A 23326-nucleotide genomic window follows, 5' to 3' on the forward strand; every position below is an offset into this window, starting at 1 on the left:
TACTACTTGATAAGAATCACCAGCACTTGGGCGACCACAGCGAGCGAACGATTATTCTTCACTGTTACGTTGCACTACATCTTGGCCCTGTTCCGATCAATCCCTAGGCTGCCGCACTAGTGCGATGGCTCTCGCCTCAGGCGTTGGCCGTCGCCAGCATGTGTCGGCCTCGCCCTCGCGCAGTCGGGGTGTGCCAAGCCCACGCTTGAGCCCTGTCCACGCGAACGCGCCTGCGGTTGCGGAGCGTCGCACAGAGCCCCTCTTAAAGCAGGAGCTGGTGGATTACCTGAAATCGGGGTGTAGGCCTCGCAGCGCGTGGCGGTGAGCTTGCGTCAACATGCTAGAACTATCGCACTGGTGCTCAATCCGTTTGGACCAACACCTTCGTTTATTCATCGTCACATACGAGGGAAATTGGACTAGGTTTCATGGCTCCGGGCAGCCCTAAGGCCCTCGGTTTGCGCTTCTCGTTGCACCGCTTGCCCCCAACAGAATCGGCACCGAGCACGAGAAGCTGGGTTTCAACCTGGCAGACAACAGCCGCATGAACTACGACCAGATTGCACAGGTGCTACGCAAGCTGGAGGCCCGGTTTGGTTGGGAGCCCATCATGGAGGAGGGCCGTATCATCGGCGTGCAGTTGGATGGTCAGAGTGTGACGCTGGAGCCCGGCGGCCAGTTTGAACTGAGCGGGGCGCCCGTGGAGACCATTCACAAGACGTGTGCGGAGGTGAACAGCCACCTCTACCAGGTGAGGCCCACGGCCGGGGGGTTGGGTGCCATGCGTGCAACACCCTTGGCGTCGCCTGGGAACCAGAACCTGGCTGTGCTGCTGCCGTGCCACACAGGTCAAGGCCATCTGCGAGGAGCTTCAGACAGGATTCCTGGGCGTGGGCTTTGACCCCAAGTGGGCCATCAGCGACGTTCCCATGATGCCCAAGGTGCGGATCGCGTGCCCCTTTGCCCACCCTCTCCGCCTGTTGCTTGCCCTCGCTGCGCCTCGTGTTCTCAGCGCTGCCCAGTCGCTGCCGCACAGCTCCCAACTGCCTGTCCCCGTGCTCCTGACTCCTCTCCCCTCCCCCTCTTGCAGGGCCGCTACAAGCTGATGAAGTCGTACATGCCCACGGTGGGCTCCATGGGCCTGGACATGATGTTCCGCACATGCACCGTGCAGGTGGGCGTGTGTGTGTGTGTGTGTGTACAGGAGAACAAGGAAAACAAAGCGCAAAGACAGTGCGTGTGGATGTGTGTGTGTGCGGGTGCGAATGTTCAAGGAGATGCGTGCGGTGTTAGTAAAGCACAAAACGGTTGCGTGCGGCGTGTTCAGCTAGTCAGGCTGGGTGATGCGTGGCAGTGGGTTTGGGCGATGGCTGCGAGGCCCGGCGCCGCTTGATGTGTCAACGGGGATGTGGCAGTGCCTGGCGCAGTACTTCCCGGTCGAATGGGGCCCAGGACTCATGGCGGCTGACTGTGGAGTGAAACGCGGGGCGACGACACAGCAGCAGGCTCAGCACAGGGGGCTCCGTCTCCCCTTCGGGCCGTGCTTGATGCGCCCGGCCCCCCTGCCTGGCCGGCGCCGCAGGTGAACCTGGACTTTGAGAGCGAGCAGGACATGGTGGAGAAGTTCCGCATCGGCCTGGCGCTGCAGCCCATCGCCAACGCGCTCTTCGCCAGCTCGCCATTCAAGGAGGGCAAGCCCACCGGGTAGGGGCGGGGGCAGGGCCGGGCAAGCGCGGGGCGAAGGTCGGGCGTGGGGCCAAGGGTTGGTGTCGGGCCGGAGCCGGAGAAGGGCATCGTGGTGGGGTGGCGACGTGACGCGCGGCTGTGCGGCGTAGGGAATGCAGCGGAGTGGTGCTGTGTACGCTGTGGGTGCGGTGCTGGCAAAAGCGTACAGGACCCCTGACATGGCCTGCCCGCCGGCCCGCAGGTACCTGAGCACCCGCGGTCACGTGTGGACGGACGTGGACGCCTCGCGCACCGGCAACCTGCCGTTCGTGTTCGAGAAGGACATGTGCTTCGAGAGGTGAGCCGGCGGCAGCGGCAGGTGGCGGCGAGGAGCAGGCGGGAGCAGGCGGGGTGGGAAGGCGCTCGGAGAGTCGCAGGGTTTGCATGCGGGTTTGCATGCTGGTTGGGACAGCACCGAAGGGCATGTTACCGGTAGTAAAGTGTGCAGGGCGGGCTGGGTATGGACGCGGTACGCGGACGCTCGTGACTTCACGCGGTGCATTTGACGTATCCCATGCCGACTGGCGGCCACTGTTTGCGATTGGGGCAGGGCGGGCTCCAGGGGCGGCCGCCAGCACGACAACAGGGGCTGTGGCTCCGGCACAGAGGCAGGCTCCTGCGCCTGCACTCGTCACGCTAGCGAGCACTAGGGCAAGCAGCACCCGGACTCAATGCACGCTCTCGCCACTCTGTGTATCACCGCCTGCTGACCGGAATGCCCTGTGTCGCGTGTGGCTCCCGGCCGCCCCCGCGCGCGCAGCTACGTGGACTACGCCATGGCGGTGCCCATGTACTTCGTGTACCGCAACGGGCAGTACATCAACGCGCTGGGCATGAGCTGGAAGGACTTCATGGCCGGCAAGCTGCCCGCGCTGCCGGGTAAGAGCGCTGTGGCAGCGGCGGTGGCTTGGGGCTATGGAAGCAGCTGTGGCTGGGCGCGGGCTGGGGCGGCCCGGGAAGGGCAGGGGAGCGGCGTGGTCCTGGGGCGCAGGCGGTAGGAGTTCGGCGCGGGGGCGGCGCCGGAGTGGCTGGATGGCGGCGCGGGAGCTCACAGGCTCGACCTGTGGGCGCTAAGGCGCGAAGGCGGCCTGGCATTATGGCGTCACAGGGGGAGTTATGCAGCGAGGGCGTGCACGCGGGCCAGCCGGGCTGCAGACCATGCAGCGCACAACAACAGCACATGCGGCAGCGCGTCGCGCCTCACCGCCGCACTCACGCATGCTCCTCGGCCTCCGTATGTTGCAAACAGGCGAATACCCCACCATCGCCGACTGGGCCAACCACCTGACCACCATCTTCCCCGAGGTGCGGCACGGCACCCAAGTGGCGGCGCACCGGCCGGGGCCAGGGAAGGCAACACGCCTGTGCGACGGGCTGAAAGGCATCAGTGGGCGCAGGCCACTACGGTGGTACAGCCGTTGAATGCTGCTGACCGCCCGCCGTGTTTCTTCCACGTGCCGGGGCTCCCACAGGTGCGGCTCAAGAAGTTCCTGGAGATGCGCGGCGCGGACGGCGGCCCCTGGCGCATGCTGTGCGCGCTGCCGGCGCTGTGGGTGGGGCTCATATACGATCCGGAGGCGCAGCGCCAGGTAAGGGTGTGACGGTGTGTGTGCCGCGCGTCTGGTCCCGTCAAGGGCATTATACCGGTAGCTTAGGATGCTGCTGCTGGCGGCAGGCTGGGCGAGTGCTGAGACCCGGATGCTGCTGCTGGCGGCAGGCTGGGCGAGTGCTGAGACCCGGATGATGCTGATGGCGGCAGCCTGGGCGAGTGCTGAGACCCGGCAATACTCGCGGCAGAGGCCGCCGAGTGCGGCTAGTGCATACTGCCTTTGCGTTGCCTGAGCTAGCACGCCCGCGCCTCCAACGCCTCACCAGGCCCTGGCGCTGATTGAGGATTGGACGCCCGCGGAGCGCGACTACCTGCGCACCGAGGTGACCCGCTTCGGCCTGCGCACGCCCTTCCGCGCCGGCACCGTGCAGGACGTGGCCAAGCAGGTGGGGCGGGGCGGGGGGTGAGGTGGGCAGGGGGGGGGGGGGTTGCATTCATAATTAGCTAAGAAAGTGGTGGGGGGGAGGATGTTGTCATCACTTACAAAGGGGGTGGCGGTGTGGCGGGGATACGCGCATGGGCAGGAAACGAGCGAGGGTGCACCCTGTTGCAGCTTGAGCTGAGCATGGTGCGCTGCGGGTTCTGCGGGTTCTGCGGTTTCTGCGGTGTCCATGAATGACGACTATGGGCTGACGCCGCCATCCGGCACCTTTACGTGGCTGAGACCCAACTTGGCGCCTGGGCACCTGCAGGTGGTGTCCATCGCGCACGGCGGCCTGGAGCGGCGAGGCTACGACGAGACGTCCTTCCTCAAGCGCCTGGAGGTCATCGCGGAGACTGGCCTCACACAGGTGCGGGCGGGCGGGGCAGGAGCGGATTGCATGGGCGCTCGCAGAATAGCCTGCAGAGTGCACGGGCAGCTTCTGGGTTATGCGGGCCGAAGGGCATCGTGGTGTGAGGTCTGGCCGCCGCCTTCCTCGCTTTTGTGTTTTTTGTGTCGCTCTCGGCATCACGCGCCGCCGCCGTCGCCGCCGCCACCCCGCAGGCCGACCACCTGCTTGAGCTGTACGAGACCAAGTGGCAGCGCTCGGTGGACCCGCTGTACAAGGAGTTCATGTACTGAGCAGGAGGAGGGGCAGCGGCAGCAGCAGCAGGAGGTGGCGGCGGAGCAGGAGGAAGTGTATCGGTATGTCGGAAAGACGACGTTAAGTGACTTGAAAGTGATGTTTGCGAGAGGCTGATGCCTGTGCCGTTTGATGTGAGTGTGAGTACTGCGCCAGTATTCGCTGTTCGCAACGGCGTTACCAACATATTGCGGTGGGATGCATAGTTGATCAGTTTGGTTGTGCCAACCCAACATTTCTCGCTTGGGCTGATGCATGGGCGAACTGCCGAATGCCTGGGTGGCGCTGGGGGTCAGCAACATGAAGCTTGTTGTGTGTACAGCCAGACCAGCTTGAAGGAAGACCAGCTTGAAGGAATGAGCTCGGCCTCGAGCGTTGTGACAATCGTGCTGTCGTGCGGACAACATATTATGTTGGTGTGCCCTCCGATGTTATGAACTTGCTTCGCGTGGGATGCGAACGCAGGTACAGGTAGAGACCTCAAACGGTGACAGGGACGGGTCTGGGGCGGAAACCTATGGGTATCAGGCGATCTGATCAAGAGGTGGATCCGCTTGGGACATAGCACGCGTGCGTCGTACGATGAGGCAATCGGGCCTGTGCCCCGGTTCCTCAGGCAGTCAGGCGCCGGGTTAGTGCGGCGATGAAGTACGGTATAGTGCCTACTCAGTGCATCGGGCGGCGGTGCGGATATGGGCTTCACCCGTGCGTTGCGTGAAGCTTTTGGGGTCGTGTGGCTTCGCTGTGCGGCGTGCCAGACGAGGCTCCGAGATGGTGCTGAACTGGTTGTGAAGGTGGCCGGTTCGGACTTGTAAGGCCCTCGCTCAGGCCGGAATCTGCTCAATCTAAAACAATACAACTCCTGCGGGCATTCGAGCTGAAACTCAACGGTTCCTCTAGAAACACAGCTGAGCGACTGTGCAACACTCTTAAAATCGGCGCAACATATTTATGCTGCAAGCATGAATAACAGCGCATTACGGCATCGGCTGGCGACACCTAGCTCGCACGGCGCGGCATGCACGCGAAGTCGATGCAAGCGTTTTCCGCTGCAGCGCCTACAAGCCACGCCCGTGGCTGCGCTTTCAGGGCCACCAGCCGTTGCCAGCTTCCCAGCGCAAGCCCCATGCGCTGCACGCACGCAGTTCAGCTCACCTCTTGCCGCCCCTCGACGCCCTTCCGCCCGCGCGGCGGCGACTCTGTCCATCTCTGTGCCTGAGCTGCCTGCCCTGCTGCCCCTCCAAGGACCATGGGGCGTGTGGACTGGTCTGGTGCTCGCAGGCGCCTTCGGGCTGTGGTGGGTCAGGCCATGGGACCGAGGGTGCTAGAGTAGTGTCCGTGTGACCGCGAGATGATGCGGCCTGACCCTGCGGTTGAAGTGCGCCCCACCTTGGCTGATGGTTCCTTTGGACCTTAACTGCGGTCTGCATGTTCAGGTCGGAGCGTACACGGCTGGGCAAGGAGCTGAGCGGGTGAGCGCCTTCATCTGTGCCGTGCCGCACAAGGCCACCAGCGTACACGCATGCACAGCCGCAATGCGGCCCCCCTGGCAACACCACTCTAGCCCTACCCAACCACTCATGCTGATGTTATCACCACTACCTCCGCAAGCAAGCTTCGTCAGACCACCATCTGCTGCCACCCTCGCTGTCACCTCCTTCTCTGCCACCTCCCACGCGGCCACCTCCCTCCCACTCCTAGCCCTCTGTACCCTACATCCCCGCCCCGCCCTGCCCCGCCGCCTCTCAGCGCGCTGGTGTCCACCCTGGCCGGCATGCTGCTGGCCAACACGGGTGTACTGCCGCCGGGCGCCCACGAGTTGGCCGTGGTTTACAAGTTCCTGCTGCCGCTGGCCATCCCCATGCTGCTGTTCGCGGCAGACCTCAGGTGCGGTGTGTGTGTGTGGGGGGGGAGGGTACATTCATGATTTCGTTAAGAAGGGGGGGTTGTAAATACCAGCCCAAACTAAACCAAACCAAGCTAAGCTAGCGGAGCACAGGCAGGGGGGAGGTAGTGGGAGTGGGAGCGCGGGAGGGAGGTGGGGTGAGTGGGGGCACAGGCGCTATGCTTGGGTTGCCGGGTGCGCGGGTGGGCGCAGTGGCGCGCCAGATCTGCATGTATGAGGGCGGGTCAGTCCGGAGGTCGCATGCATACCCGACTGTCAAGGGCGGGCTATGCCCGTGCCGTACTATGTTCCGTGTCCGCGCAGGCGCATCCTGTCTGAGACGGGCCGCCTGCTGGCTGCCTTCCTGCTGGGCTCGGCGGCCACTGTGGCGGGCTCCCTGGCGGCCATGTCGGTGTTCCCCCTGGGGCGGTACCTGGGGGATGAGGGCTGGAAGGTGCGGCCCCAGGGCTGGAGCCGGGGCGGGGCAGGGTGGGAAGCCGGTGCCCCTATGTGGCGGTGTGCTGTTGGCGGGCCAGGGCCTCAAGAAGCGTCCTCCTCTCCGCTCACCCGCCGCTGCTGCCTCCACAGTTCGTTGGGCTCGGGCGTATAACCCATCCGCCCCAATCCGCGTTTGCCCATGAACCTCCACTGCCTGGCCGCACAGGTGGCCTCGGCGCTGACCGCCCGCCACATCGGTGGCGCCGTCAACTACATGGCCGTGTCCGAGACGCTGGACATCACGCCCTCCACCTTCGGCGCCGGCCTGGCCGCAGACGACCTCATCCTCACGCTCTACTTCGTGGCCATATACTACCTGGCTCGGTGCGTGCGTGCCTGCGCGTGCATGGGGCCGAAGCGGGTCGTTGGGGGCGGACCTGCTCTAGGAGCGGCAATTGGGGGAGATGGGCTGGGCCGGGGCAAACTCGTTTTAGGACCCGACCCGGGCGTACGGTAACCGGTACAGTTTGTATCCGATGTACGGGATGGGCGCATGAAGGCTTGGCTGTGGTGCCACACCATACCGTACCGGTAGCAGGTAGTCGCTGTCCAGTCAAGGGGCTTACTCGCAGTGTTGTGCTGTCGGTCAGGACTTTGGCGAATTCGTAGGGAGTCCCAGAGTGCGTGTCGATACAGAATGCAGTTAGGACCCGCGAGGGCGTAGCTTAGGAGAGCTACCGGATACAGTTAGTAGTGACTCACGTGTGATGTGCGAAGCAGTATGGCTGTCAGCCGCGCCCACTCCAGCTAGGATATGGCCGCAAACGTTAAACACGCAGCTTAGCACACGTCAACAATGAGCCCGCCATCCCCACGCTGCCCACCTCTGTGCTGTGCCGCACAGGCGCATCCCGCCGGACCTTGGCCAGGTGGACAAGACAGCAGGCGGCGGCGGCGGCGGAGGCGGACATGGAGACGGCGGGGCCGGGGGCGTGGGCGGCAAGGTCATCACGGTGCGCGGGCGCCGCACGCATCTCATCACGAGCACGGGGCACACTCATGCACCACACCTCGCTGGTATCACAACCAGAAGGCTGAGTGCACATGTTGCCCGCCTTCTGCTTCCACTGCTGTAGTTACGTGGCGTGTACACTTGTACACCATGCCGGCAGTCTAGAATGCATCTGTACCCGCATCTGCACCCGCACCCGCACAGGTGACGGAGGCGCTGACGTCTCTGTCCATCTCCGCCGCCATCTGCTACATCGCTGTGGCACTGGCGAGGTGGGCCAAGACTCTCACGACGCCATCGCTGCAGCCGTGTCGACAGCCCGGGGCCATGCTGCTGTGCTGTTTACAAGTTCAACCCGACCAGTCTACAATAATCCCAGTCTCAACCGACTGTAACGACCCAACCGTCTTTGCTTCCCCACTTCCGCCGATCCCTGCCCCGGTGCCGCCGCTCCGCCACCCGCAACGCAGGGTGTGGGATATGCCCGGCCAGGCCATCACGCTCATGACCGGCCTCACAGTGGCACTGGCCACGGCCCTGCCGCGCCGCCTGGCGCCGCTGGTGCCCTCCGCCGAGGGCCTGGCGCAGATCCTCATGCAGGTGCGCGCCGGCACGTGTGTGTGTGTGTGTGTGTGTGTGTGTGTGTGTGTGTGTGTGTGTGTGTGCGTGTGCGTGTGCGTGCGTGCGTGCGTGCGGAGTGGGCATCAGTGGCAGCCCGGAGCTTGGCAGAAGGGTGGGGGCGCTGACTCGCAACGCCGCACCGTGTAAGCTGTCGGCAGCTATGCACCGTACGGTATGTGTTGATGCGGCTGTTCAACTGTCGAGCCGTCATACTTCCCTGCCGCATCGGTGCCCCTCGGCGCATCCCCACCCACGCCCACGTTTGCAGATTTTCTACGCCACCATCGGCGCCTCCGCCAATGTGGGCCTGGTGGTGCAGACGGCGCCGGTGCTGTTCCTGTTCTCGCTCATTGCGCTGGGGGCGCACCTGGGCCTGCTGCTGGGGGTGGGGCGGCTGCTCGGCTTCAGCCTGCGGGACCTGCTGATAGCCAGCAACGCCAACGTGGGAGGTGAGCAGGCGACCGGGGAACTGCGGGACTGGGAAGGTCAGGCGGCATGGCATGCGTGCTGGGTAGGAGCAGTCAGGAGGGGCCTACGACCCCGGCATCGCCTGATCACCCGCCCCTGGTCCAGCTGTCTTGCTCATCCACCCACCCACCGCCCCGCCCTCGCTGCCTGCCTGTTTCCACCACTTCTCACTTGTAACTCTAACACTCCGTTTTCCACTTGAACAGCCACCACCATCCACCGCCTCCCCTGATCCCCCTGCTTGTATCCTGTTCCCACCGGTTTTAACCTTGCAACCCCCCGCCTCCCCCTGTCTGTGCCCACAGGCCCCTCCACTGTGGCGGGCATGGCCGCGGCCAAGGGCTGGACGTCCAGTGTGGTGCCGGGCATCCTGACCTCCACACTGGGGTACGCCATTGGCACCTTCATGGGCATCGGGCTGGGCTACAGCGCGCTCAGGCACATTGCGTGAGCAGCATCGCGGAGCAGGAGGAGGAGGAGGAGGTGAGCAGGGCACGGCAGGGCATTTGGCAATGCCAGGGCACAGGGAACGGGGCTGGACCAGTATTGTGCAGCGATGCAGGTGACAGGACGTGGGAGTGTGTGAAAACAGGTGAAGGAAGTTGTGAAGTATATGCGATGCGTGTGGAGCTGTGAGAGTCGAGAGTAGATGTTGGAATGTGGGAATGGGTTTGCATTGCAACTCATAGAGGAGAAACGGGTTGGTAGGCTGGTACGCAGCTGGCGGCGAATGGAGGTGCTTGCGGGCGGGCGAAACCACAGCAGCTACACCCAGAGACTGGCTGGGCACGAGGTGATGCAAGCGAGGTATGCTGTACATAGTTTGCAATGTTCGTCTTGGTACATCAATCGGCACTTTGGTATTCAACCTGACAACCCTGCGTAATGGCTCCCACACACCTTTCCGGCAAAGGCAACATACGGTATCAGCCGTCCAGCAGCTCCGTCGCCGACTACGCCAGCAGCTCACTCCTACTCGTCGTCGCGCTCGACACTGACACAACCTTACATCCTGCGTCCTGGAACCCGGCGCTCCGGCACACCCTCACTCTCAGCTGTGCCCCACGGATGTCCCCAGCGCCCGCCTTGACCACGCAATACACAAAGCATCTTGACCAACTCCTCCTGCTCACAAAACTACCTTACGTCCACCACAAACACGCTAGCGTGGTGGCGTTGCCATTATTTCCCCTTGGCTGCTCGCCCCGCCCCGGCCCCAGACCCGAACATGGCGGACGGGCCGCTGGGGCCGCCGCCCTCCGCCCCCGACGGCGACACCGGGTTGCCGAGCAGCCGCTGCATCAGCTCCTCATCCGCCTTCTCGCCCACGCCGCTGTTGCTGTCCGCCGGCACAGGTGCCCGCTGCGCACCCGCCGCCCTTGACCCTAGCCGCCCTGCCGCCCTGCCGCTGCCGCTAGCCGCCGCCGCCGCGGCTGCTGCCCCTGCAGGCCCGGCTGCCGCTTGCGACGCATGAGCGAAGCCAGGGCCGGGTGCTGAGGCTGACGCCGAGGTGGGTTCCGACACGTACTTGGCGCCCGACAGGCCGCCGCGCACCCACCAGGCGGGAGCGCGCGCGAAGGCGTACTGGTGTCCAAAGGTGGCCACCTTGCCCACCACCGGCAGGCAGTTGAACTCCATGAGCGTCAGCAGCTTGGTGCGGTCCGCGCCGTAGCTGTGCGAGGAGTGCGTGTGGGCGGGCGGCAGGGGGGACACACAGATGGGCGTCAGGGGGGGAAACAGGCGAGTGGAAGGTGCCATGTGTACCGTACGGTATACAGTTTGGTAGGCAGCGTCGCGCTGTGTTATTTGGTGAGTCGCGCCGCACCAAGACGCGGGCTCTGCGGCACCACCCAAGACTACTCCACACAGTCCCCCATGTGCCGTCACACACGCCACTCTGTGATGCACTCACGTGCTGACGTAGGGTGCCAGGTCCAGCTCCCGGCCCTCCTGCGCCGCAGCGGTGCGGGCCTCCAGGATCTCCTTGAGCACGTACGACTGCAGCCGCCCCGGCTGGTCGTCCGCGGAGGGCGACTGGCGCCGCGGCGCGGCTGAGGGTGCCTTCAGCGTGGCGCGTGGCCGTGCGGGCGGCATAGCCGGCGTGGCGCGGCCGCTGGTTGATGCCTGCGTGCGTCACGAGGGCGGGGGAGGAGGGCCAGACGCGTCACGCACGAGCGCCCACCGTTCTTCCGCAAGTCCGCCCCGGGCCCAAGGCCTCACCCCACGGCCATGCACTAAATCCCGTTTCCATGTCACATGACAACCAGTTTGCTGCAACGCTTTTTACCTCAGCGGGTGCGTCGGGTGACAAATCCCTGCCCTCGATGGCTCCGCCCAGCTTGTTCAGTAGCTGATCCAAGGATGTGTCCTTTGTGTTCATTTCTTCCATGCTGAGAAGCTCCTTCATGCGTGCCTGGTCTTGCGCAGCGAGCCGGTTCAGCGCATCTGCACACACAAGGCAGAATCAGCTGGATTCAGAGCGCATACAATTAGGAAATATGGCAGCTCGTCGCACCTAATTCGGCTGGGCTCAAAGGTTGGAGCCTGCGTGCTGGCAAAGCTCGCTGCGCAAGCTGCCTCGCACTCGATGAAATTGAGGCACCCATAATGTCAACAATACTTGAAGGAAATATAGGGTTGGAGGAAGCCCTGCGTGACAGGAGACAGCTCGCGACGCATCGGAGACGACCCTTGCAATTCCCTTTCGTGGTTCGTCCGCTGCGCACGCCTGCGCCGCTGCACAACGCCAGTCCAATAATGTAAATACACTTGCAGCTATCATCTTAGGCGAGGACGACGGTCGGGGGGGCAGAGAGCGCTTGAAGCGGAATGCCTAGAAGCGCCACCTCGCAGCCCTGCCCGTTATGCGCTGGGCACCTAGATATCTTATGCTCCAACGCTCGCGGGCGCGAAGAGCAGCTGGCAACGCACCTCGAGCGGGCGCACCTTGCGCCTTGCTTCGAGGGGCCTGGACCAGCTCGCCCCTGGCGGTGTCCCATATGCAACGACAAGCGCCGCTCGTACGGGAAAAGCTTGGGGTTGGCTCAACACTTCCTCAAAGTCCACGCAGCTGCTAGCAGTGCCCCAGGCCCACCAAGGCCCCCCATCGCTGGGGCCGCCACCGGCACCACCACCACCTCCCAGCCAGGAGCGGCGTCCGATGATGCACGACTGCCCCAAGCCACCCTGCAAGCAGCGGTAAAGTCCGGAGCCTTGCTGGAACCGCCACGCCTGCCATGGTTGCCACGGCCTACCTCAACGTCACGTGCTCCAGGTGAGCCTCTCTGCGCGTTGCGCCTCGAGCAAACACGACAGGCTGTACTTCCTGTCTCAGCTCAATGCTGGGCCTCTCTTCGCCTCCCTGGCCTCCGCAGCCTCTGTGCTGCTGGCCTCCTGGAACCTGGAGCACTTCAGCCTGATGGCCGCTGAAAGCAGCCTGGCAGCACGCAAGGTGAGCGGGTGGAGGGGTAGCCGGGGAGGCATCCGAATGCGGCTGAAGCAAACCGCCGGCAATGAGAATCGTGCGAGCATGCCGGGCCACTTGCAAGCATAGCGTACCATGTGCGCCGGGTTGTGCATGCCTCGCATCATCACCTGCCGTGTCGCCACAGCAAATTGCGTCCTAACCCCCCTTGCGTTTGTGGCCCGGTCCCTGTGCCCCAGGTCGCCAACGTGTGTGCCACGTTGCGACAACTGTGTGCGGCGGAGGGCGGCGGCTGCGCGGTGGTGGTGGCGCTGCAGGAGGTGTTCAGTGCGGAAGCGGTTAATTTCATGACTGCATACCTCAACGAGCGCGAGAAGCCAGCGGCGGCCGCGGCGGCGGGTGCTGCCGTGGTTGGCACGGCCGCCGGTGGAGAAGGTGGAGGAGGTGAAGGCCGGCGCACGTGGCACTGCGTCACCTCTGAGTGAGTGGATGTGGGCGCTATGTTGCTGGCTGGGTTCAGCCTGGGCGCAGCGAACGACGCCCCAGGGTCTTGATACGGCTGCACATGCACGCGCGTGCTTGTCACTTCCCTTCCACACACAGGCCGCTGGGCAACAACGCCGAGCGGGCCGCGTTCCTGTGGAGCGGCCCGCCCAGCCCCAGCCCCGGCGCAAACCCGCCACCGCCGTCCGGCGCGGGGCGCTGGCTGCCGCGCTGGCTGCCGTGCGGGCGGCCCGCCGCCCGGCCGCCGCCTGCGCCGCTTTTCGCCGACCCCGAACACAGCTTTCGGCTGTTGCGGGAGGAGGGCATGAAGACGGTGCGGAGGGTGGGAGATTATGCGGACTCGGCCCATGGGGAGGGGTTTCGGTCGCCAATCTGCCGTGTTTCGGCCAACTAAACTATAGTAGTGAAGGCGCCCCCGCATCGCCAACCTGAGCTGACCGACTCGGCAATCTTGAGGTGCCGGCTCGGCAATCCCAATGTGCCAGGGGGGTTTCGGCGATCCAATGCGCTGACCCGGCAACCTGGGATGCCGAAGTGGGGGGGCTTCGGCCACCTAGCTTGCCGAAGCCGCCTCCCACTCCAGCCCAAAGATTGCCGGACCGGGCGGCTTTGGCTCTCAAATGACCATAGGTTTCGGCAATCTAGGCGATTTCCACCCTCCTGACGGTGCTGGTGCAGGGTGGGGCGTAATGCAGGCCGCGGGGCCGTTATGTGGTCGCCAACAGTTGAAGCGGCCCCCGTTTGGACGGGCTTACAGACAACACTTTGCGTTTACTTGTTTGCCTCGGGCACATGGGCACCCCCAACTCGTCCACCACCCACGGGGCCTTGCAGGTGCTACGCGGGCGGCAAGAGCAGGTGGCTGAGGGCCGCTTCATCCGGAGCCCCTTCTTCGGACTGTTCAGGTGCGGCAGGGCAGCGGCGCCGTCGCCCGCGCATACAGCAGAGACACCCGCGCACGCCAGCGCCCCCACCTCCGCCAGCCCTCAGGCCCCCTCACACACATCGACACGTGTGCCTGCTGCCCGCTGGCCCGCCCCCACCTGTCATGCGTCTTCGTGTCTCTGTTTCTTACTGGGAAAGGTGAAAACAGCCCCCCTTCCTCCCGCCCCCCCCGCGCCACACACAGGGTGGGCTGGGCCAACCTGCTGGTGCTCAATGTGCACCTAGCGGCGGACCCAGCTGCAGCACGTGAGTAGAGGCCGGCGGGAAGCACATATCACCATTGCGCTTCAAAGTGCACGTGCAATTTGGGCGGCTTGTGCGCAGCAGTGGCGTTCTTCTTATACAACCACAGACACGTGTTGCATGCCATCAAACCTGGCATCACTCTGCGCTCCTCCCCGCCGCCCCGTTTCAGGCTCGGAGGTGGCCGCCCTGAACCGCCTGGCCGCAGCCATAGAGGCCCCCAACTGCCGCCTGCTGCGCCGCCGCCTGCTCGGGGGCCTGCTGCGCGGCCGCCGCCGCCGCGGCCTGGTTGCCATTGCCGGCGACTTCAACTGCTCGCCTCCGGGTCGGCCGGTTGCGCCCACTGTGCGGCCGCCCGCCTGCGCTGTGGCCGGCGGCGGCAGTCAGCCGGAGGCGGACACACGAGCGGGCGCTGAGGCGGGTGGAGTTGCGGCGGATGCCGCGGCTGTGGAGGTCAGTGTGCACGTGAGCCGTGGAGCGCTGCCTGCACCGGGGCCTCCTGCGCAGGCAGCGCCCATAGCGGCAGCAAGGGCAGGCAAAGCGGCCGCAGCAGGGGAGAACGGGTGGGACACGCTGTCCAGCAAGGGCTGGGTGAATGTCCTGGCGGCTGCCGACGGCGCCACTGCAGCAGGGCCGGGGGCAGGCGCAGCTAGCAGCGGTAACGCTGGCGGCGGCAAGTCGCAGGCGGCGGCCCCGCTGCCGGCAACTAATTGGAGGGCCAAGCAGCCGCGGGCTTTGGATGCCATATGTGTGCGGGCGGATGACGTGGCAGAGGGGGTGGGCGCGTCACAGAGGCAAGGCAGTGGCTGTGCCTGTGCAGGCAGCAGCTGTAGCAGCAGCGGTGGCAGCCGTGGCGGGAAGGGCAGGGCGGTGGTCACGGGGCGCGGCGTGTGCGCCCCGCCGCCCTACGTGGACCCGCAGCAGCCGGCCGTGTACCCCAACCACCTGCTGTGTTGGGTGCGGCTGGACCTGACGCCGCTGCAGCAGGCCCCGGGCAAGCCGCGGGCGCTCCTGGCGCCAGCCCGGCTAGGGTAGTGGCAGTCTGCAGTGGCGGCAGGGCCTGGACACGCCTGTTGGGCGGCAATGGCGCGGGCCTGCCTGCGACCCGTGTGCCTGGCGCCGATGGGATGGAGTAGGGGAGCAGGGAAGCAGTGGCAGGGAGGCAGGGTGGGGGGAGGTACCTAGGCAACGGTGCTCAGGCCAGGCGTAGGCGGGCGGGCACAGATATGGTAAACGCGCATGCCTTCTGGTAACTATTGTAAGACGGCAATGGACCAACGGCTGTAACAAGACTGAGTTGGGTACACGAATATAGGGGCGCTGTTGCTTGTGCCTTCGTGTGTGGGTGCAGATCCCCCCTTCCGCCGAGTACAAATCCCTCCCCCCCCTTCCGCCATATGGGCCTGTGTCGTCCATGCATATGTGAATCCTGTGTGAATCCAGCGTACGCGTCCCCATGCTAGCACAAGACCAGCAACCGTGGACGGTGACGAGGGGTTGCGCACCAAGGCGACGCGCGACGAGTCGATGCGTGCTGTTTGCAGAGCCGCATGGCCCCCGGGCCCTTCATCGTGCAGGTGCAGGTGCGTGCTGAGGGTTGACCTGACTCCGTGTCCGTACGACTGGCTGAACTGGCTGGCTGGCAAGCTGGATGTGCGCTGAAGCTCCCCCTTGCCCTGACCCGCCCGACTGCTACCGTCCCAGTCCATGTACGCTTTACGCCCATCACCTAACGCTGCTGCGATCGCAAGAACCGACGGCACGAGAGCCTGTTGCCTGTCGTGCTGCACCCTCGCCCTGCCCCGCTGTGTCCCAGTCGCCTCCTCCGCCCGAAAGCCCCAGCTGCCTTCACCCCTTCCCCAAGACACGCGCGACCTTGCCATGCTCATTTGCCTGTTACTCTTCTTCGAGGCACGCCTGCGACGGGCGTGCAAAATCCTTGCACCTCAATCCTCCACTGCAACTGCCATCACTTCCACCTCATGCGCTCATAGCTCGTTCTGCGCCACCTGCTCCCCAATCCTGCTCAACCGCAAAAAAAGAAACACGTTGCGGCCTTGGTATCATGCGTGTCCGAAGTGGCCTTCCGCACCTCCATGTCCCAGCTCAGTCAGTATTGCACAGAGTCACACACATCTAAACTGTGGTGTCACACACGAGGTCACTTCAATGCTGTCAGAACTGTCAGATGGCCCTTGTCTGCTGCTTGCCTTACTTCGGCAACTTGCGTTAACAGTCAATCATTGACACACACAAACGTGGGTAAACGGGGGTGGCCAAGCCCCGAACTAGACTAGTGCTCACCATGTGCGCACAGCAGACGCGACATGTGTGCAATCACCCACGCACCACCTTGTGCCGTGAGCCGTATGCTTCAATACCTACCCCTAACCCCCCGCGCCCCACCAGGCATCCCGACTCCGGAACCCGGTATTCCCACGCGCCCATCAATGCGAACCAAGCGCACATACAGCCATGGCGGCGGTCGCTGCTGCTCCGCTAGATGCGCGCAGCCTGACAGCAGAGGAGCAGAGGCTGCGGCGCCATGCATCGCCGCCGCCAAGCCCCTGCCCGCCGCACACCGCCACTCTGCAGTTGCATGCGCTGCCTGGCCCAGCCCGTGAGACGCTTACTCCTTCTTCTTGCCGGCGGGGCGGTAGACGCCCACGACCATGGCGTGGTCGCGCTCGTAGGGCTCCAGCGTCACCTGCTCCTTGGGTTTGAGCTGCATCTCCTGCAGCTTCTTGACCTCGCGCGCGAACACGGCCTCCGGGGGCGCCGTGGAGTCAATGCAGCTGGCCTTGATGGAGATGACGAAGTTGCCGCCGTTCTTGAGGAAGTACTGGGCGTTGTGGCCCACGATACGGGCCTGGTCCGGCTGGGCGACATCGGCGAAGACGACATCCACCATGGGCACCAGCATGCGGTACTTCTGCGGGTGGCGAGCATCCTCAATGATGGGGATGACGTTTGGCCGCTGCTTAGCCATGTTCACCAGGTCGCGACCGCTGCGATGCGAGAACTCGACGGCGTAGACGGCGCCCTCGGGGCCGACCAGGTCCGAGCAGTGCGAAACACTGGTGCCAGACGCAGCGCCCAGGTACAGAAGCTTGCTGCCGGGCTTGACGTAAATGTTGTCGACACCAGCCAGAATGGAGGCAGCCAACTTGGAACGGAAGGGGTTCCAGACGCGGTACTCAACCTTCTCGCCGTCGTTCTCCACAGCAATGCGCTTCTCGCCATAAACGCTAACACCGGGCACCAGGTTACGGGTGACCAGAGCGTCCTCCTTGCCGCGAGCGATGAAAACTCCGTCATGTCGGTGCTGCTCGATAATTGCCTTCGCGCCGCCCTTCATGCCACCGCGGCCGCCACCGCGGCCACCACCACGGGCTCCACCGCGCTTGGCAACACCACCGCGGGCGCCGAAGCCACCACCGCGGCCACCGCCGCGGCCGCCTCCCCGGCCGCCACCGAAGCCACCTCGGCCGCCGTCTCCGCGACCGCGACCACCGCCGCGACCACCGAAGCCACCGCCACGTCCACCACGGCCACCACCGCGGTCACCGAAGCCCATGTTGCTAGGTTGCGGAAGAACTCAAGTGCTTACTGTAGAGAATGGGGTTTATTTTCTCGTGAATAGCACAACTGAATGACTTGTAATGTCAGTGGCAAACCTCTATTATAACGAATGGGTTGGGCGTTGAGCGCCCGAAGTATAAGCGACGGATGGCTGAAGGAAAGTCTAGTGCATTGAGTCGGCTGCATGGGGGCTGGCTGCCGCCGCCTGCTGTTAAATTGTCGACGCCATCCAACCTCTATGATATTAAGCATTCCTCGCATTCTGCTGTTACATGGGCCCTCGACGATGCTCGGCGGCTCAATGGTTGGCCTTTCGGGGTCGAATTGCCCTTGTCGACAAGCCGTTTCAGTCCTGAAGCAGCATACGCATGTGCATAGAGTAAACGCACACGCAAGGAGTCTCACTGCTGGCGCTGTCTCGGCCCCTGGACTGCCACGCCTGGCACCCTCGCACTCGCAGGCGCGCCTGCACCCTCTCCCCGAGTTCTCGCGCAGATCCCCATCCTAGCTCCCAGGTGCCTGCGTCCTGCCTTGCAAAATCCTCCTTCATTCCATGCGGGACGCTTGCTTTTCTGTCGCCCGCTGGCGGGCCCTCGGCGACTCGCATGTGAGCAGTGGTTACACACCAAGTTCCCGGGTGCCGCTCTGTGCGTGAAGCAATTGCACATGCCTCACCCCTTGCTCCACAACTTGCATGCGCATCGTTGCCTTGAAAGTTCAGCGATCTCTTCTGAAGCCATGCTCCCGAGACCCGGATCCACATGTACTCCGCCTCCACGAGTCCACGCCAGCCAGCAAGCAAGCGTCACCGGCCGCACACACGAACGTCGCAATACACCCCCAACCTCGCGGCCATTCTTCGCAGTTAGTATCCCGTCTCCCAGCACCCCAGCAGCGCAACGCCTGGCATTGCCAGCTGCCGCCGCCTTGACCCCTGCCCCGGTGCACCCCAGCTCCAAGCCCCAACACATCCATCCTCCTCCTCCTGCGCCACCGTCACGGCACACCGCTCGCGCAGCACTGCAGCACCTCAGCTGCCCCCCTCCGGTCACCTCTCGAGTCCTCAGCCCATCCGCCCTCATCACATTGCAGAGCTTCCTACTGCATGCCCAAACGCAGGGTGACTGCGCGGCGGTGCGCGTCCAGCCCCTCGATCTCCGCCATCTTGGCCACGCTGGGGCCCAGGTTCTGAAGACCCTCGTACGTCAGGTTCTGTGCGGGGAGAAAGATGCAGGGATGCAGTCTGACGGGTAGGAGAGCGGGAAGCTGTCGGCAGCTTGCATGCCCAGGTGGGGAAGGGCCCGGCCGAGCTGCGCACCGCAACACCTCCGCGCACTGCCGCCCACTCCACCTGTCATCGCACCTTCGACCCCGTTCACACTCCCCGCCGAGCACCCGTCCTTCATTTTTTCATCCCCAATCGCCCTCCTGCCCTCGCTCCCAGCCCTCCCCCGGCCGGCCCCCTCCCCCGGGCCCCTGCCGCCTCTTCCCTCCCTCCTCCCTGCACACCTGCACAGTCATCTTCTTCGTGAAGCTGTCCAGGCTGACGCCCGAGTACATGCGCGCGTAGCCGTAGGTGGGCAGCACGTGGTTGGTGCCGCTGGCGTAGTCGCCCACCGACTCGGGCGTCCAGCGGCCCAGGAACACAGAGCCTGCAGATGTGCGCGTGTTAAACACAAAACAAACGGAACAAAGCCGCCAAACACGCGTGCGCAGTTACGGACCGATACCTACGCCGTGCGCGTGTGTGCGGGTCGTGGGCAACGTAAGTGCATTTTCGAGGTAAGGGAACTAATGAATCAGGAGCACGGCGCAAAAGCCGGCAATATGTGCGCACATAACGGACGCCACGCCCGCGCCTGCCCGGTCAACTGCGCGCTGGTGCTGGCACAGCCACAGGCACGTGGCGATGGCTGTCCCAAACCGTCCACGCCTCTCACAGCTCTCGCCCCCTGCCCCTCCCCGCCCCCGCCGGCCCACCCTTGCCCGCAAGCCCCGCCTGCACGCCCCGCCTCTCTCACCCGCGTTGTCCAGCTCGCTGAGCCAGTCCTCGGCGTCCTCCACGTTGACGATCAGGTGCTCCGGCGCGTACATGTTGCTGAAGCGGATGGCCTCGGCCCGCGACGCCACCTGCACCACATACGAGTGGCCCAGCGCCTTGCGCGCCGTCTCGTTGCGCGGCAGGGCGTTGCACTGGCGGTCCACCTCGGCCGACACCGCCGCCAGGTCCACACCCGGCAGCGCCACCAGGACCACCTGCGGTGATGGCGGCGACAAGATGGCGACGGGCGGTGATGGGTGTTGCACACGAAGCTTTACTACGGACTTCCTGAGGCCATTGCACTTGAAGCCATGAGCGCCCCACATGTGCCCACATGCGGCCTGCAGCCCCACACTCATGCCGTGTACCCAGCCCGCTCCCCAGGCCTCTCTCTCAGCCAACGTTAACCCCCGCCCCCCCCAGCCCACATCATCTTTCCCGCACACCCCCTCTGACCCCCTCTCCTCCCAGTACACTCCTCCGTGATCCATTCGGACCGCCCCTGTGTGCGCCCTCCCCCTCCTCCCACTCCCCTTGTACTACATTCACTCCGACTTCCACCAACGGCTACCCGCCCTGCCCCTCCTGCCCCTCCTGCCCCCGTGCGCCCGCACCTGGCTGTCGGGGCCGTGCTCGGCCTGGCTGAGCAGGTCGGCGGCCACGTGCACGGGGCTGGCGCCGGCGTCCGCGATGACCAGCACCTCGCTGGGGCCGGCCGGCATGTCGATGGCCACCATGGCCTCAGAGTTCTGTGGCAGCGGGGCGGCGGCAGGGGAGTTGCGTGGTTGGGACAGTGGGACGCGGGGGGGGCGTGCGGCTGAGGCGCGCATGCGTGAGTTTGGGTCAGGGGAATTCGGGGGCTACGCGGCGGGGTGCGGCCGCCCTCATTATCGACAGCCGTCCCGGACCTGAGATGTGCCCTCCCTCTTTCCTTGTCCTTGACCCCGAGTCTCCACGGGTCCCCAGCCCTCCTCATCCCCTCCTCATCCCCTCCTGCACACGCACACACTCGCACGCACCAGCGCACCCGCACCCGCGCACACGCACGCACCTGCAGCAGCATCTTGGCGGCCGTCACGTACTGGTTGCCGGGACCCAGGATCTTGTCAACCTGCGCCAACAGCCGTGCGGGAGTGCGTGCGTCGAAACGGGCAGACCCTGAGGCGGTCAAAACTGCGTATGCGGTGCGAGCTGCAGCCAGCGGGCTGTGGCCACAGCGTGGAGGCACCGATTCCGTACACACGGCCAGCACCATTTGACACTGGCGACCTTTTAAGGACGCCCTCTCCCCAAGCAGCCCCCCCTCAGGCCCACCTTGGGGCAGGAGGCTGTGCCCCAGGCCATGGCCGCCACCGCCTGCGCGCCGCCGGCCTTGAGGATGTGGGTCACACCCGCCTTCTTGGCGCAGTACAGCACCTGCCCGCAGTGGGGCGCAGCACGATGGAGGGAGCAGCAGGGTGTGTGAGTGCGCGTGTGGGCGGGGCGTGGTGCGGTCACTTGGCCCAGCTGAGGCAACGACAACAGGTGGAGTATGCGCGGGCGCCTGGGCTGCAAGTCCTTGCGCTCCGCACATCCGCACCGGGACGCCGCACCTGCACGCCACCGCCTGTGTCCAACTAGCCCGGAACCCTGCACTCCCCATCTCATCTGCCCGCGGCCTAAAGCAGCGCTCACACATCCGTAGCCATGCCACACGCACCGTTGGCGAGCGCACCCTCCCCCCCGTGTGCAGTCCCCCCTATCCCTGCTGTGCGGCGCCTTGCCGCTCGCCGCCATGTGTGCTCCCGCCTCCCGCGCGCTCACCTCGGGCGTAATGGTGCCGTCGGGGCGGGGCGGCGTGGCCAACACGATGGTGCCGCAGCTGCGCACGTGCGGGAGGGGGGGTGGCGCAGCAGGCAGTCCGAGTCAGCATGATCACGAGCGGCACACGTGCGGCACACGTGGGGCATACGTGAACACCACAGGGTGCGGGGGCAGCTGGGGCGAGCGGGTGTGGGCAGCCCGGGCACAGCCTGATTGATGCACACAGGCTGCCTACTTTGTCCTTCGCCGTCCCAGCGTGCATGCCGCCGAGCGCGCATGCTAACAGCCATGGCCCTCCTGCCCCCCCCTTTTCCAAACATCCTAGCACCCCCCCCCGCAATGGCTACGTTCCAGACTCCACTCGCGTCCAACCCTTTCCGGCTCTTACAAACCAACTATCATGTCCACATGGGCCCACTCACCCACTGCCTCGCCATGTTTCGAACTGCCCCCTCCCCGCCGCCTTCCAACACGCCCTCGCAGCCCTCCCAGCCCTCCCAGCCCTCCCGCTCCCGAGCGGATCCCTGGCCGCAGCCGGCTGCCCGCTCACCCCGCGATGCCAGCGGGCACTGCCAGCATGAGCGCCGAGCTGGGCAGCACCGCTGTGCCACCGGGCACGTACACGCCCACAGCGTTGATGGGGCGGGTCACACGCCTGTGGGGCGGCACGGATGGGGTTTGGCACGGATGGGATGCAGTTGTCGCTGACCGCCCTGGACCAGCGCTGGTGCGGCTCGGCAATGCTTGCCCAGAAGCAAGGGCGCAAGAGTGCGGGATCCTTACTACCCGGCTGTGCTTCCTCCACCGCAGCCCACAAAGCTCTGATCCTGTTTCTTCCCACCCACTTCAGGTTCCCACCACAAGTTACCCCTGTTCCCCAGCCTCCGCCCCTCCCCTCCCCTGCACCTGAGCCGCTTCAAATCCTCACCCCCATACAGAACCCCCCTTACGCCAGAGGCTCTCCCCCGCGACCTTCCCTTTCGCCCTTTCCCTGCGCCCGCGCCCGCACCTGCACTTGACGCCCGGCATGGTCTCCACCTCCATGGGCGCGGACTGCTGCGCCGTGTGGAAGGCACGGATGTTGTTGTACGCCACGTCGAAGGCATGGGTCACCTCGGCAGGCAGCACCGGGTCAGGGATGTCCTGCAGGCAGCGCAGCGGCAGCGGCAGCGGCAGAGATGGGTCGGATGGAGCAGCGCGGCACAGTGCGAGGGAAGCGGCATGAGGAGGGGTCACACGTCGCAGCGGCGTGGCGCGTCTCATGCACCCGGCCCACCAGGCTGCACTGGGCAGCAAACAGACGACCTATACGTCACCCCTTATGCCCTCATGGGCAGCGCAACAGGTTGCCACGAAGTATGACACGTGGGCCCTGACTACGTAGTGCCCCGCCCATCCACACCTCGATGGGCACGCACACGGAGTCCAGGTTCACACGGTCGAACTTTGCCGTATACTCGCGCACGGCCGCATCGCCGTTTGCGCGAACGTTCTCCACGATAGGCGAGACCTGCGCGAAATGAGCGCGGTTTGGTGAAATCCCGGTGCAGCCCCCGATGCCGCTACAAATCGCGCCCACATAATTTACTCGATATGCCCAAATCATGTTAATCAAATCTAACCCTCAGGACAAGCCGCCGCATATGTTGTGGTGCTTGCGCGACTCACAGTGTTTAGGATTGAGGTGAAATCAATACGAGGACGAGCCAGAACCTGCTTCAGCTCCGCTGGGTTAAGCTTGCTGTATTGGTAGGTGCGCAACGTAGACGGGGCCTCCATGGCGACAGCGTTCACTTGCAGTCGCTGCTGGCGGGCACAGCGGCTGGAAATGCGGGGAGTAGCAAGACGCTGAGTGGGGCAGGCCTGCTTGGAAGCTGGGGCCCGGAGCTTGCCAGCGAGCATCGCGTTTTCGTGCAACTAGTACAACTCAAAGGAAGGTTTGTCTACTGCAGCACTTTTGTG

The 23326-nt window shown here is 64.8% G+C and overlaps 6 protein-coding genes across 6 annotated transcripts; 3 read left to right on the forward strand and 3 right to left on the reverse strand.

The window, feature by feature from the left end:
• Nucleotides 1-17: 17 nt before the first annotated feature.
• On the forward strand, nt 18-5225 carry CHLRE_02g077100v5 (uncharacterized protein). Its single transcript, XM_001701595.2, has 12 exons — nt 18-321; nt 493-751; nt 849-941; nt 1091-1174; nt 1583-1704; nt 1928-2023; nt 2486-2604; nt 2975-3030; nt 3198-3314; nt 3601-3720; nt 4027-4125; nt 4320-5225. Exons 1-12 carry the CDS (start codon nt 125-127, stop codon nt 4395-4397), a joined length of 1440 nt encoding a protein of 479 aa, XP_001701647.1. The 5' UTR covers nt 18-124; the 3' UTR covers nt 4398-5225.
• A 49-nt stretch (nt 5226-5274) lies between these two features.
• CHLRE_02g077150v5 (uncharacterized protein) lies at nt 5275-9696 on the forward strand. Its single transcript, XM_001701596.3, has 10 exons — nt 5275-5695; nt 5835-5870; nt 6148-6285; nt 6608-6737; nt 6948-7105; nt 7626-7734; nt 7938-8005; nt 8204-8333; nt 8623-8803; nt 9128-9696. The coding sequence occupies exons 1-10, from the start codon at nt 5361-5363 to the stop codon at nt 9271-9273; spliced, it is 1431 nt and encodes a 476-aa protein (XP_001701648.2). The 5' UTR covers nt 5275-5360; the 3' UTR covers nt 9274-9696.
• A 2-nt stretch (nt 9697-9698) lies between these two features.
• CHLRE_02g077200v5 (uncharacterized protein) lies at nt 9699-11434 on the reverse strand. The gene is made up of 4 exons (XM_001701800.2): nt 11338-11434; nt 11110-11267; nt 10735-10946; nt 9699-10494 (listed from the first exon to the last, which is right to left on the reverse strand). The coding sequence occupies exons 2-4, from the start codon at nt 11227-11229 to the stop codon at nt 10005-10007; spliced, it is 822 nt and encodes a 273-aa protein (XP_001701852.2). The 5' UTR covers nt 11230-11267; nt 11338-11434; the 3' UTR covers nt 9699-10004.
• A 100-nt stretch (nt 11435-11534) lies between these two features.
• On the forward strand, nt 11535-15237 carry CHLRE_02g077250v5 (uncharacterized protein). Its single transcript, XM_043059170.1, has 7 exons — nt 11535-12096; nt 12197-12273; nt 12486-12727; nt 12850-13063; nt 13585-13655; nt 13880-13941; nt 14111-15237. Exons 1-7 carry the CDS (start codon nt 11652-11654, stop codon nt 14971-14973), a joined length of 1974 nt encoding a protein of 657 aa, XP_042926804.1. The 5' UTR covers nt 11535-11651; the 3' UTR covers nt 14974-15237.
• Nucleotides 15238-15588: 351 nt separating this feature from the next.
• On the reverse strand, nt 15589-17644 carry CHLRE_02g077300v5 (uncharacterized protein). Its single transcript, XM_001701801.2, has one exon. The coding sequence runs from the start codon at nt 17513-17515 to the stop codon at nt 16568-16570; it is 948 nt and encodes a 315-aa protein (XP_001701853.1). The 5' UTR covers nt 17516-17644; the 3' UTR covers nt 15589-16567.
• A 482-nt stretch (nt 17645-18126) lies between these two features.
• Nucleotides 18127-23324, reverse strand: CHLRE_02g077350v5 (uncharacterized protein). Its single transcript, XM_043059171.1, has 11 exons — nt 23033-23324; nt 22767-22874; nt 22374-22507; nt 21915-22019; nt 21365-21422; nt 20876-20977; nt 20613-20672; nt 20176-20310; nt 19542-19776; nt 19030-19172; nt 18127-18732 (listed from the first exon to the last, which is right to left on the reverse strand). Exons 1-11 carry the CDS (start codon nt 23141-23143, stop codon nt 18619-18621), a joined length of 1305 nt encoding a protein of 434 aa, XP_042926805.1. The 5' UTR covers nt 23144-23324; the 3' UTR covers nt 18127-18618.
• Nucleotides 23325-23326: the final 2 nt, after the last annotated feature.

Source organism: Chlamydomonas reinhardtii, chromosome 2 (genome assembly GCF_000002595.2).
Source record: "Chlamydomonas reinhardtii strain CC-503 cw92 mt+ chromosome 2, whole genome shotgun sequence".
Classification (NCBI taxonomy): Eukaryota; Viridiplantae; Chlorophyta; class Chlorophyceae; order Chlamydomonadales; family Chlamydomonadaceae; genus Chlamydomonas; species Chlamydomonas reinhardtii.